The 12,808-nt window shown below is 36.9% G+C and overlaps 2 protein-coding genes across 2 annotated transcripts; both read left to right on the top strand.

Moving 5' to 3' along the window:
* The first annotated feature begins 3,054 nt into the window (after positions 1 to 3,054).
* On the top strand, positions 3,055 to 5,264 carry LOC113331846 (protein LYK5-like). Its single transcript, XM_026578501.1, has one exon. The coding sequence runs from the start codon at positions 4,240 to 4,242 to the stop codon at positions 5,104 to 5,106; it is 867 nt and encodes a 288-aa protein (XP_026434286.1). The 5' UTR covers positions 3,055 to 4,239; the 3' UTR covers positions 5,107 to 5,264.
* A 4,697-nt stretch (positions 5,265 to 9,961) lies between these two features.
* On the top strand, positions 9,962 to 12,348 carry LOC113348970. The gene is made up of 6 exons (XM_026592890.1): positions 9,962 to 10,038; positions 10,126 to 10,271; positions 10,367 to 10,442; positions 10,570 to 10,816; positions 10,933 to 12,264; positions 12,328 to 12,348. The coding sequence occupies exons 1-6, from the start codon at positions 9,962 to 9,964 to the stop codon at positions 12,346 to 12,348; spliced, it is 1,899 nt and encodes a 632-aa protein (XP_026448675.1).
* Positions 12,349 to 12,808: the final 460 nt, after the last annotated feature.

Genomic DNA, 12,808 nt, shown 5'->3' with positions numbered 1-12,808 from the left:
TTTCCACCTCTCTCGCATACAAGTTCTAAACGATCACGACTTGAATGACGACCTATAACTAATGCGCTATACCCTTGTCCAAAAACCATTGCTTTGCATCATCCGTATTTTTCTATTCCAAATCAGTGTTATAATGGGAAGAAGTATCAGTACCCAGATGAGATACAGTTTCGGGTTGATCTTCGTCGAACACTTCAACAATCTACAATATATATAAACAAGTAAAGAATTCAGAATCAGTTTATGTGTAACAGTCGAAGAAACCGATTGTTTGGAATCGGTTTATATATATATATATATATATATATATATATATATATATATATATATATATATATATATATAAGTATATCAACCGATCAAGGACTCGATAATTTCACTAAAAATTCCCAAAAACGGCAATCGGTTCACATTGTGTAACATGTAATCTGATTCATATTCTCATTTTCCTGTAACATTTCATCTCCATAATCGGTTTATGTACTTATATATGTAAATCGATTGTGAGCTTTGTGTATTTTTCGATAATATCCAAGTATAGAAATCGACATATGTACATCATCAACAAAAACCAATTCTTCACCCACCAATCACGCCAAAAGTGTACTAAAACCGGTTTGTATGGTGATGAACAACGACCAATTGTTGTTCCCAATTTGGGGATTTAACCTAAAGGCGGTTAATGTGGTGCTATCGAATAAACCGATTTAGGTTAAAATTTTGAAATTCTTTCTCATTTTGGGTGATTATAAGATGCAAACACATGTTTGGAGATCGTTAGTAGCATACCTACCCATTGGAAGCATTATCAACTTCTACTTCCCAGTAATATTGTTCTTGTGCTACAACAATATCCACAAGCATGCATGGGTTGACATGATCTTGTTCATTCAACAAATAACCCAAATCGGTAGGATCGAAATCAAGTTATCCGATGCACCCACTTCTTCATCACTATTAGAGTCTTCATCATCGCTACAAAATTTCATTTTTGCAAAAAAATCACAAACCCTAATTTTTTGTTTTTCCCCCCTACTTCTTCTTCTTCTCCAAACCTTAGAAGAGGAAATGAATTTCTACTTTAATTCTAACACTATAATCAATCTCAAACACTAATTAATTTAACTAGTGCTAACTTAACTAATCATCACTAATGAATAAAGGGCATATTAGCCATTAACATAAATAGGTAGATAAGGGGTTTCTAGAAATTATTTCATAATAATCCTTTTTGTTTTTTAGTAACATGCCTCAAATAAATTGTATAGGCCTCAAACTAGGGAGGTATTATATATAAATCTAACTTATTATTTGTTTTTAATAATATGGTTATAGAAAACTTTTGAATTCAGTTATTTATGCGCCCAATGTGTCGCGTATAAAGTCAAATGCATGAGCCGAATCAACCTCGAATCAGATAAAAAAACAGTCAGATATCTAACTCGGGTCATGTCGAGCAAAATTTAAATCCCGAGTCAAATCCAAACTAACAAGATGTAAGAGTTTGATCTTATGTAAAATTTAAGACCCGATTTACAAAGTAGTCATACTGTTACAAACTATTAACAAAATGGTCATACTTCCGTTAAATTAAGTTGTGACTCACAGTTAAATATGATAATGAAATTACCTACATACCCTTCCTATTTATCCTTCCATACATAACTTCAAATTCTACCTTCATTATAGTTTTTTTGACGGTGGTGCTATTTGTAAGTGGTGGTGCCGTCGTTTACATATCGTTACATCGCATTCAGGATCGTTAGAACGCATTCAGGATCGTTACACCGCATTCACCCAAAGTTACATCGCATTCAGGTTCGTTAGAACGCATTCAAGATCGTTACACCGCATTCACCCAAAGGGTTCATCATTTCCCCTTTGGGATTTAGTGAAGATTCTTAAGCTTCCACCACCACCACCACTGCTTCATCACCACCACATCAACCAATTTATTAAATGAAGAGTATATTTTGGAGGAGGATATTATGGAAAAGGTTAACACCGTTTTATTCAAAATGTTAAATCGGATGGAAGTGTGACCATTCCGTAACCGAAATACAAAAATATTATCATTTTGTGAACAAATTACAAAAAGTATGATCATTCTGTAATTGACCCTTAAGTTAACTACCTATCTATTGCCCATCCGACTCCATTTGGATTGTAGTCTAGAATCTAGATCAAGGTTTGAACCTTTTTTTTTTCTCTTTTTTCTCTTTTTTCTTTTTTCAATGACCTGGGTTTTTTATTTCTAAGAATATCACGACCGTTAATCATTAGAACCCAAAGGCTTATAACCCCAGTATGGGAGTGGGACTTTATGACAAACAGACGGTTTCTTTTTTTCTTTTGACGGTTTCTATCTTCACGCAGTCCAAATATTTAAGCAAAGGTGCCCATCACTTTTGTCACCAGTGGCACAGCAAACCTGCAGGTCCTGCACGATTATTTGCCAAATGAGAAGCGTTGACATTCATAAAGGATGAAGGCGCAAAGTCGGATCGATTTGAAAGTTGACCCAAACTGTTAAAATTAGCTCGTAGATTGTGTACAGATTCATTCACTTGATAAGTCGATATCAGTTAACTAGCATATACTTCGGCAATTATTGACTGTATTATTGATGATTTGATTAATCCCGCTTTCGGTTCAGCTAAAACCATTACAATCTTCTTATGCTCATTTATTCAATAATTTATGCAAGTAGTTCAAGCCAATTGAACAAGAATACAATTATAGAGCTTCTGGTCAACCATTTCCCAACCTAACTCAGCTCCTAAATTAAATTTTAGGAACACTATTGCTTCAAAGAAAAGACCAGATATCTCCTGATTCCTAGTTAACTTGCTTGATTGAAAGAAAAAAAACAATGAGGCAAGTGCTTGGGCATGCAATACCTCATTGGTGTTGCTTTCAATCATACGCACTCGTTCTGAGATTCTAGAACCATGGGTGGGCTCTTCTTAGTCGTCAACTTAGTCCTCTCTCTTCTCGAGCTTAAGATATAACTAGATTTTCAATCTTCCGACAAACAGAAGTTTTTGTAGAACCTATCCTTCCGAAGTAACACATTTTCTTCTTTTAACATCTTCTGAGAATTGTAGCTTAATTATCAATAAAACCTTCTTTCATTTCCTTCTCGAGATGGGTCTGTTGCAGTCATTCATCTCTCTGAACATCATAATCTTTCTCGTTATTTGTTCGTCGTCTCAAATTTATGCCCAACAACCTTATGATGGAAAAGCAGCGGCTGATTGCAATAAAATTAATAATTCAACTTCTGTTCTTGGGTATACCTGCAATGGTCAAAACCCGAGTTGCCAAGCTTAACTTATATTCAGGTCAACACCACCATACAACACTGTTTCTTCCATTTCTCGGCTTTTGGATACAGAACCATCACAGCTTTCTCGAATAAATTCAGTTTCAGAGACCGCAACCTTTCAGATAAACAAGGAGGTAACTGTTCCAATTAACTGTTCCTGTTCAGGTGAGTATTACCAAGTAAACTCATCTTATGTTATCCAAGAACGAGATACTTACCTTCCACTTGCAAATATCACATACCAAGCTTTAACAACCTGCCAAGCTATTCAGGCTCAAAACAACATTCCAGCTACGAAATTAGTGCCTGGTACTAGGATCACAGTCCCTCTTAAGTGTGCCTGTCCCACAAAAAAACAAACCGCGGAAAGTGTGAAATACTTATCGACTTACACAGTCATTCCGGGTGATGATGTTCCACATATAAGCGAAAAATTTGGTGCGGATCCCAGGAGAACACTCGAAGCTACTGAGCTTTCTAAAGACGCTACAATTTATTACTCCAGTACACTTCTTGTTCCGCTGCAGATACCACCATCGAGTTCTCAGGTCACAGTACCAGCACCACCACCCACCTCTCTCCCCCAACCTGCTTCTTCTGTTCCTCCATCGAATAAAAAGAAGAAAATATGGGTATATGTTGTCATCGGGGTAGCTACAGCAAGTGTTCTTGTGCCGGTTGTAACCGTTATTTTCTGTGTCCGCAAAGTTATTAATACTAAATGGAGAATATGCAATCATCAAAATAACACGACAGAAACCTTTAACAGCTATAAACAACACGAAAAAACGTCAGAAGAAGAATCAATTGAGTTTCTGAAAAATATTTCTGATATTGCACAACTGCTGAAAGTATATAACATTAAAGAATTAAAATCCGCTACAGAAAATTTCAACCCCAATAGGCAGATCATGGGTACAGTTTATCGGGGTATCATAAGTGGGAACTTGGCTGCAATTAAGAAGATGAATGGAAACATAACCGAGGAATTAAATGTACTCACAAAAATCAACCATTTCAATCTGATCAAACTTTCAGGTGTTTGTTTTAATGAGGGTCATTGGTATCTTGTTTATGAATATGCCGTGAATGGATCTTTGGACAACTGGATATTCTACAGCACACAGACTTTGAGCTGGACACAAAGAGTACAGATTGCTTTAGACGTGGCTAAGGGCCTTCACTACCTCCATAGCTGCATCAACCCCTCCTATGTTCACAAGGATATAAAAAGCAGCAATATTCTTCTCGATGGTGATTTTAGGGCCAAGATTGCAAATTTTGGTCTGGCAAGGTCTGCAGAAGGGTATGAAAGCGAATTTGCATCAACGAGAAACATTGTCGGGACAACAGGATATATGGTACCGGAATATCTAGAAAATGGTTTGGTATCACCGAAACTTGATGTTTACTCTTTTGGTGTTGTGCTGCTGGAAATGATTAGCGGTAAAGAAGCTGTTTCTGAATCCGACAAAGAGTTGCTCCCATCTAAGACTTTGGAAGGCATTCTTGCCAAGGAGAACCCTGGAGAAAACATCAAGGACTTAATAGACCCTTCTCTTCATGAGAATTATCCTCCGGATCTTGCTCTCTCTGTTGCTAAGCTGACAGAGAGCTGCCTACAAAGGAATCCAGATGGTCGGCCAAGCATGGATGGTATTGTCCATTCCCTTGCAAGATTTCTAGATGTTTCCTTGAGTTGGGAGATATCAACCGGTACCTTCGAGAAGTATAGTTCTGCATCAAATTCTAGTGTAACCTCTACCTGGAAGAGTTGAATTTTATAAGTGCCAAGTACATGCAACAATCTTCTCAGCGTTATTTCACAGTAAATTGAATTATTTCCTTATCGATTGAAAAGAGTTACACCACTTTAAGGTATCAAGTGGAGCTGTAAGCATTTGTCTTCATTACAGTCTATACTAGAGTTCAATACAAACGCCTAAACATAAGCCATTGAAGTTTCGTCCATGGGAGTAACCTAATTCATTTTTAACAATTCATATTGTATCTTTAGCTGCTATATCATGGGCATCCGTTGTATAGACTGGACATCAAAACCCGCATTTTGGTAACACAGCATTAATCGCAATACAAGAAACAGCATTTGTACATCCAAACCCTAGGCATGATTAAACAAACAGTCACAAGTGGTAGCTACTATTACCACAAACGCGTAGAACAAATTTATGACGAATTATAGCTTCACACCAATAGTCTGGGTAGCAGTTGTGCGTGAATTGTGATTTTAAGCTGTTAAGAATCCAAAATGGCAGGGTCCAGGGATAAAAATTTACCAGTGCTTCACCAGTCTGCTGATAACTCCAATCTCCAATGGTTGTAAAATTGTTCGAATGTATATCATACAAGGCTTCTCTTAAATATAGCCCACGCTTTTATTAACCATAATCCATTTGACTTTGGTCAATACAGTTAGACTACATTTTAAGTTTGACTTTTTCTATTATTATTCATCTCCCCTCCTTTAAAACACTAAGTCATATGAACTCCACGTCACACGGTGAGTATGACACTCCTCTCAAATTATCTATGGTAGTCTGCTTAGTAATTATATAATCATACATAACCGATTCATAGTAACAAAGTCTATGGTAGTAATCCCTTAATCTAGGAAATTCGTTGTTCAACGCAATGGTGATGTATATGAATGTTTGATGAGTTAGGAAATTCTGATTGTTTCTGGAACTGGATATTTTGCACAATGTTCGTAGAAATGCCTGAGACATATATTCCCTTCCAACATGGAGTAAGAAGATGTGACAAATGCTACGATAAACCGGGTAGGGTTCAAATTCAGTGCATATTTCATTTCATGAATTTACCATAGCTAAACTGATATGGGTGTCCTGCATGACCTCAGTGGGGTGTTTCAAGGTACATAATTTAATAGTGGCTCTGAAAATTTTGAAGTTCCCATCTTAATCCTTTTGCCTCAAATATTCACTTTTGTATTAGTTTTCCTTGCAAAGGGCTCTTATCCTGAGACATGAATAAACTGGAATAATGAGAAGGGAATAAATTGTTTGAGAAGTGTTATCTGTGAATATGATATTTGTCGGTTGTTGATTTAACGGGGAAAGATGACCCCTACATTGTGATACAAATGAAACAATGTCAAAAGAGAGGTAAAATGAGTTGTTGTGAAGAGCGTATGAATCCCGTTTCTACGAAATTAGACCTGTATTCGTAAATGATATTTCAATGACTCGATTTAAACCAAGGTCAGTCATTTTTATAATTTATATGTGGATTGTGAAGATTATAAGCTTAACATGATTATTTCATTATAGGTTGGAGAAACACTTAGTGTGAGAAAATGGAATTTGGTATTTACTCTTGATGGTCAGCTGGATAAGTCTGTAGCCAAATCCAGGACGCGGTAATCCTAGACTATAATTACGTTATGGGACTGTTACATTTTTAGAATAAGATGGCATTATACTCTTAAAAAAATGTTTGTAAAAGAAAAGTTTTTTGTGTAGGTGTGCAAGAGGATTCCACGTACACATTTAGGCTAATATTTTTTTATTTCATCTTTTCTTCTAGCCTGGTGTCTGAGTTTGCTTATTAATATTTCAATCTTCTGTTTTGTTATGCTCTTTGCTTGGATTTGTACTACCATTGCTGCAAGAGTATTTTTAGAGTTTGATTTTTGTTTGATGCGTTTGATTGAATAGGTCGTTCACTGTGCTTTACAAAAAGCATGGTTTATGCGGTATGGTTCAATACGCTAGACTAGAAAATTGAGAAATGGTAGTTTACTTTAGTAGCATCACTGAGAGCTCTGTTAGTGTTTGTTTGACTTGCATGGTTTATAATATGAAGATAGGCTGCGTAAAGTTTAAGCTGGTGTTTCTCTTCTACTTTTTAGATGACTAACTATACATTTGAGTACAGAGTAATGGTGTCAGACCACTACTAGGGTAATGCTTGGATGACATGGCTTACCCGCTTCTATGAGGTGTCTCATGAAAATATAATCCAATAAAAAAATTGGTCTTATATATTCAACCTAGAGTGCTTCTATAGATTTTATCAGTGTTCAATTTAACCTAGAGTGCTTCTATAGATTTTATCAGAAGTTCTTAATTTGTTTTGTATTATCCCTTTGAGATTTAATTAAAACCATTTCCAGTGGTTTTATGGTCACCCAGTAGCATCAATTCACTCTGATTTTCTTCCCCAAATTTTTATTCATTTTGATAATTTTAAACTTTTAAGAAATTTGATTGTTATGCTTATTTTAGGTATTAGAAGTCAAAGGGGTTTTTCATTTCACCTCTGTATCTTCGTTCTATTATAATTTACTTCACATTTTATTCAAAGGGACTCCTGAATTCATCGAAAAACATGTTACTGCAATGGAACCAGTGACGGGTGATTGTCTAATGAACCAGTCGATCAAAGTCCAAGGTCTCGCAGGAATTAAGGAGTTACCTTCAGTGCAGAGAAGAATGTTCATCATCATCGAGTCAATTATCTATAGAGGATCGTCTTGCAGTGTCTAACTATCATTAAAGAGTCCAGACTTGCCAGTATTCAATCACCGCACCAAAAAGTCTGAGATACCTGCAATTATTTATGACACAGAAGACTTCATCACTGACGTAGTGAATTTTAAAGGTTGGATATAGAAGTCCTTGCAACCAACGCGTTCTGCAGCACCACTACCTAGGCGTTCAGATCTATTATGCCCTAGCAACATCTCAGGCTGCTGCAATCTAAGTATGTCTCATATTGGAGTGTTGAAGGGTGGGATAGGTTAGGAAGAAGGTTATGTAGATAAATGGTACCCATCAGGATTACTCGGATGTTATCATCATTTTGTTAGGTGGAATCCTAACAAGATAATGTTAGGAAAAGGTAATTATGTCTGGTCCTTAGTTCAATTGTAGCTTTTTGTGTTAGGAAAAAAAATAGACTATCAAATGACAGGTGAGAGCATTATGGTTATGGTTGATGGAGTAAAGGAGGAGACTCAGAAAAGGAATAGTAGCATGATTAAATTTTCTTTCATCTATATTCTTTTTCATTATCTTTAGTGTTTGATATTTGGTAAACATTTTAATTTGACATTCAATTTGATTTATTAAATTTATATGCTACTTTGGTACCGCCACATCGAATCGCGACGGGGCTTACTTTTTTTTTCATCTTTTCGAACTTTGTCTTTATTGAATAAAGATATAAAAAAATGCACCAAATCAAAAAACTAACCAATGGGCCGAGGCGAAGTTAAGCTGAGGCACACCAAATAAAAAAAGTTAAGAAAACCAAAGGATGGGGCGAGGCAAAATTGAGCAACACCAAATCAAAAATCTTAAACATGCGGAGCCTCACCAAATTATAAATGCTTCGTGACGAGGCATTTTAAGCATGCGAAGCCGAGCCTCACCAAATCATAAATGCTTCGTGGCGGGATGGGGCGAAACCACATCACACCAAACCAAAAATATACTCCCTCCGTTCTTTTTTAATAGGCCAGTTTCTATAAATAAAAGTTTCAAAAAAATAGGCCAGTTTCCTAATTGGGAAAGTCAAATGTTATTTTAATTTTTTGGGACCACTTTTCTCTTAACTTCTTTTGATGACAAGTGTCATGTGGACCACTTCACTTTACTTCTTTTGCTAACAAGTGTCATGGGGACCATTTCACTTCACTTCTTTTATTGACAAGTGTCATGAGGACCACTTTCAATGATTAGTTCTCTTAATTTCCTTAAATTTCGCTAAAAACAAAACTGGTCTATTAAAAAAGAACGGAGGGATTAGTTAAAAGTCAAAAAAAAAATGATAGTGGATGATTTTCGGATCCACCCGATGCGTAGCACGGGCACAAAATCTAGTAGCCCATAAACTAGGTTGGTGAGTCGTTAAGTTGGTAAACCGGTGATTCAGTAATCTCTTAAAAAAAAACATCCGTTACCACAGTTCTAGAGTAATCAAAAAGAACAAAAATTCTAACATCTTTGTTGTTGATGGCTTGATCGATCCCCACAAATAGTTTTTCATTTTCGCATCGCTTGGACATTTATCTACACCAATGATTGGAACACCGTAATCGAAGTATACAGAAAAACAAGTTAGAGAACTTAAATGATTAACGCATGTCTCCGCGCTGTTGATTAGCTTTTCTAATTTGATTGGCCTTCTTATCCTGGGCATATACTTAAATTCATTTCTCCATGGTTATTGGTATGCTTCTCTGGTTTGCTGGCCTTCACTACTTCCCCTGGATGGGTCAAGTCCAGACTCAGTTGTCCATACATCATACTCACTATACATTGTGCTCTTTAGTATCATTTTCCTAAATTTCTTCATGTCTTCATTGTAATGATCAATGAATTTCTCATGTGTATTATCGGGTATTCTCCTCATTTATTGGCAGGTTCAGTACCATGAAGATAACTACAATGGACCCCCAAAATTGCAGGTACAAGTTCTCCATATTGATGAATTCCAAACAGTGGGTACCATTAGTGTGTCTATACAACTAATCAACAAAGATGTATCAGAAGAGCTTTGGAAATAGATGAGGCGGATCAGACTACTGCAGAACTTCCGTTCACCGGTGAAGTTATTGATGAGTTCATGAAAGAAGGATATATAACCATGGCATTTCCAACTTTATTCCCGTACGACAATGCAGATTTGAGGCAGTCAAGGGTTCGAAAGGTTAGTGAATGCCAGTATTTTCAATACCTAATGAAGTTTCGGGATGGACGCTTCGCCCGAGATTCTAGATTTCGCTACTTTGCATTAAACTCATTAACTAGGTGGCGGGCTTTATCATTAGGGTCTATTTATATTAAGAATCATCCATCTGACGGAGTACTTTCTATAGAAGCTATTCGGGACATAATTTCATCTGGGGATAGCCGTTTAGTTTCACGAGTTTCTTATTGTGCTAAGCAGATACGAGGTACTCGAGTTTATCGGTACACTAGATTAAAAGAGCTCATTGTCATGGTCAAGCAATTAGGCTGCGTACTATCTTCTTTACCTTAAGTGCGGCAGATTTGCAGTGGCCAGAACTATATGCTCTTCTTGACACGGAAAACACATTGGAAGCTCTAAATCCAATGGAAAGAAGGTGAGAAAAAGGAAGGTTATTGAATGAGAATCCACTTGTTGCGTCTTGGTTCTTCCGAAAAAAGGGTAAGTTTATTTTTCAAGGAGTATTTGAAGAAGAAATTTTCTGTGGTCAATCATTGGCATAGGTTTGAATGGCAAAACCGAGGGAGTGGCCATGCCCACGACTTTTTGTGGTTGGAGGATGGACCAGATGTTTCTCATATTGCAACAGATTATCAATTACGTCCGTCGATATGCGAATATTTTGACAGTATGGTGTGCACAATGAATCCGGATCCTACGTTCTCTGTTGACATGCAGAATCATCCTTGTGCAAGGAAAGTTTCTTTGGATGCAAACTTAGATGAAGATGAAGATGATTATGCATCTCTTGTGAACTGTGTTATGCGACACACTCGACGTGGAGACTATTGTTTGCGGATAAGCAAGACAACGAGGAAAAAGTGTGTCGGTTTAAGTTTCCATTTGAGATTCTATTAGAATCTAAGCTTATAGAGGAGCCAGAGAATAACAATATATACAGATTTATTAGCCGGAGAAATGATCCACTTGTTAATTCTCACAACCGGGTAGTTTTGCAAGTATGGAGAGCAAACATCGATTGGTCAGCTGTAACAACAACAGAATCTGTTACTCAATATATTGTTAAGTATGCAGCAAAATCTGAACCAGCTTCCAAGAATTACATTGATACTTCGCGTGGATATATTGATTACCATTGGAGACCTTGTCGCGACTCTACATCTGCAATAAATCGTTTGCTCATTAAAAATGCATCGGAAAGAGATAAATCTGCGCAAGAAGTGTGTCACCTTCTGATGGGTTGGCATTTGCAAGAATCCTCAAGAAGAATTGTTGTTTTGAATTTGAGTGAGACTAGCTTATTCTACTCCCAACTTCGGTGGAGACGAGATGGTGATGATGGAGAACCACAAGGAACTAGCCTAAGTTTCTTTGGCCGATATTTGGAAAGACCGGATGAATTTCAAAACGAGTCGCTCATTGAAATGGCAAAGAAACATTATTTTGCTCGTAGAAAATGGTGCAAATGTCGTAATGAGGCAGTTGTCAGGATTTTACCTGAATTAGTAGGGAACATCATGCCAAATACCGATCAATGGGAATCTTTCTGCAGACAACAAGTATTGTTATATAGTTGTTACAGAAGTGTTAGAGAAGCAAAAAGAGATTTTCAGACGTGGTCGGAATATTATGCTGAACTTAGCGGCGCCACTGAAAATCAAGTTGGAGATCTTAACATGGTAATGGATGAGTTTGAGGACGAAATTGATTCAGAAGAAGAACCACTAGAGGATTGGATGATGTTGGCAGAGATGGCACCTAATTTTGGGCCATCATTGGATACTGATATCGGTTTACGATCTTTTGATCTCAGGCAAAATTGGTCGGAAGGATTGCAACGTTACTCTTCAATAGCCGATGATATTAGATTTACTCACACGATGGGACAAGCAGTGCACGAGGAGCATTCAATTACTGGTTTACACATTGCTTCTACTATTTTGTCACATCAGCAACATGCAGCACTTGATATGGTTCTACACTCATTAAGGACATGTTCAACTATTCGTTTGATTATCAGTGAAGGAGCCGGCACAGGAAAATCAACTCTTATCCATGCCATGGTTCATTCAGTAAGAGAATTATTCAGAAATGATAAATCTGTCAGGGTCATGGCTCCCACCGGTGTAGCGGCTTTCAACATCGGTGGTGCAACCATTCATCATGAGCTTGCCAAAACAACGGATATGAACAATTCATACAAGAAGTTGGAGACAAAACGATGTGAACGTATGCAGGTAAGTCATTCATCTGAAATCACCTTTTACGCAATTCCAAAATTGTCTTTGCTGTGTTATCAGTCAAAGTATATAGAAGCATGAAATGCATTTGGTTATAGTGATAGATCATCTAGTGGTTACAGTAGATTTGTAGTCGAAGTCTACATTAACTGTGCATTTGCACTTCATAAATTTTGAACAAAATCCCAGCTTTGATACGTTGGATTTTTTAAGGACATGGCACGAATTAACAAAAAACTTAGAAAGAGGGAGAAATGGAACAACATTTTTTTACTGAATAATGAACTGATTGTGTAACAAAACCATCCCACTTTGGTATATTGAACTTTCAAGGATTTGTTAGTGAAAAGACGAGGGTACCCAAATATACCTCAATCTAAAACTTTTCCACCTATAAGTCCTTTCTCCGAAAGTGATTGTTTATGGACTGAGTCGAGACAATACAACTAATCGGTTCACACTTCGTGTGATCGTCTATGGATACGAGATCGAGACAATATGACAACAAGATAACTTGTGTGATTGACTATGGATACACGAT

Source organism: Papaver somniferum, chromosome 1 (genome assembly GCF_003573695.1).
Source record: "Papaver somniferum cultivar HN1 chromosome 1, ASM357369v1, whole genome shotgun sequence".
Classification (NCBI taxonomy): domain Eukaryota; kingdom Viridiplantae; phylum Streptophyta; class Magnoliopsida; order Ranunculales; family Papaveraceae; genus Papaver; species Papaver somniferum.
The sequence above is the reverse complement of the archived record's forward strand: the minus strand, read 5'-3'. Positions and strand labels throughout refer to the sequence as shown.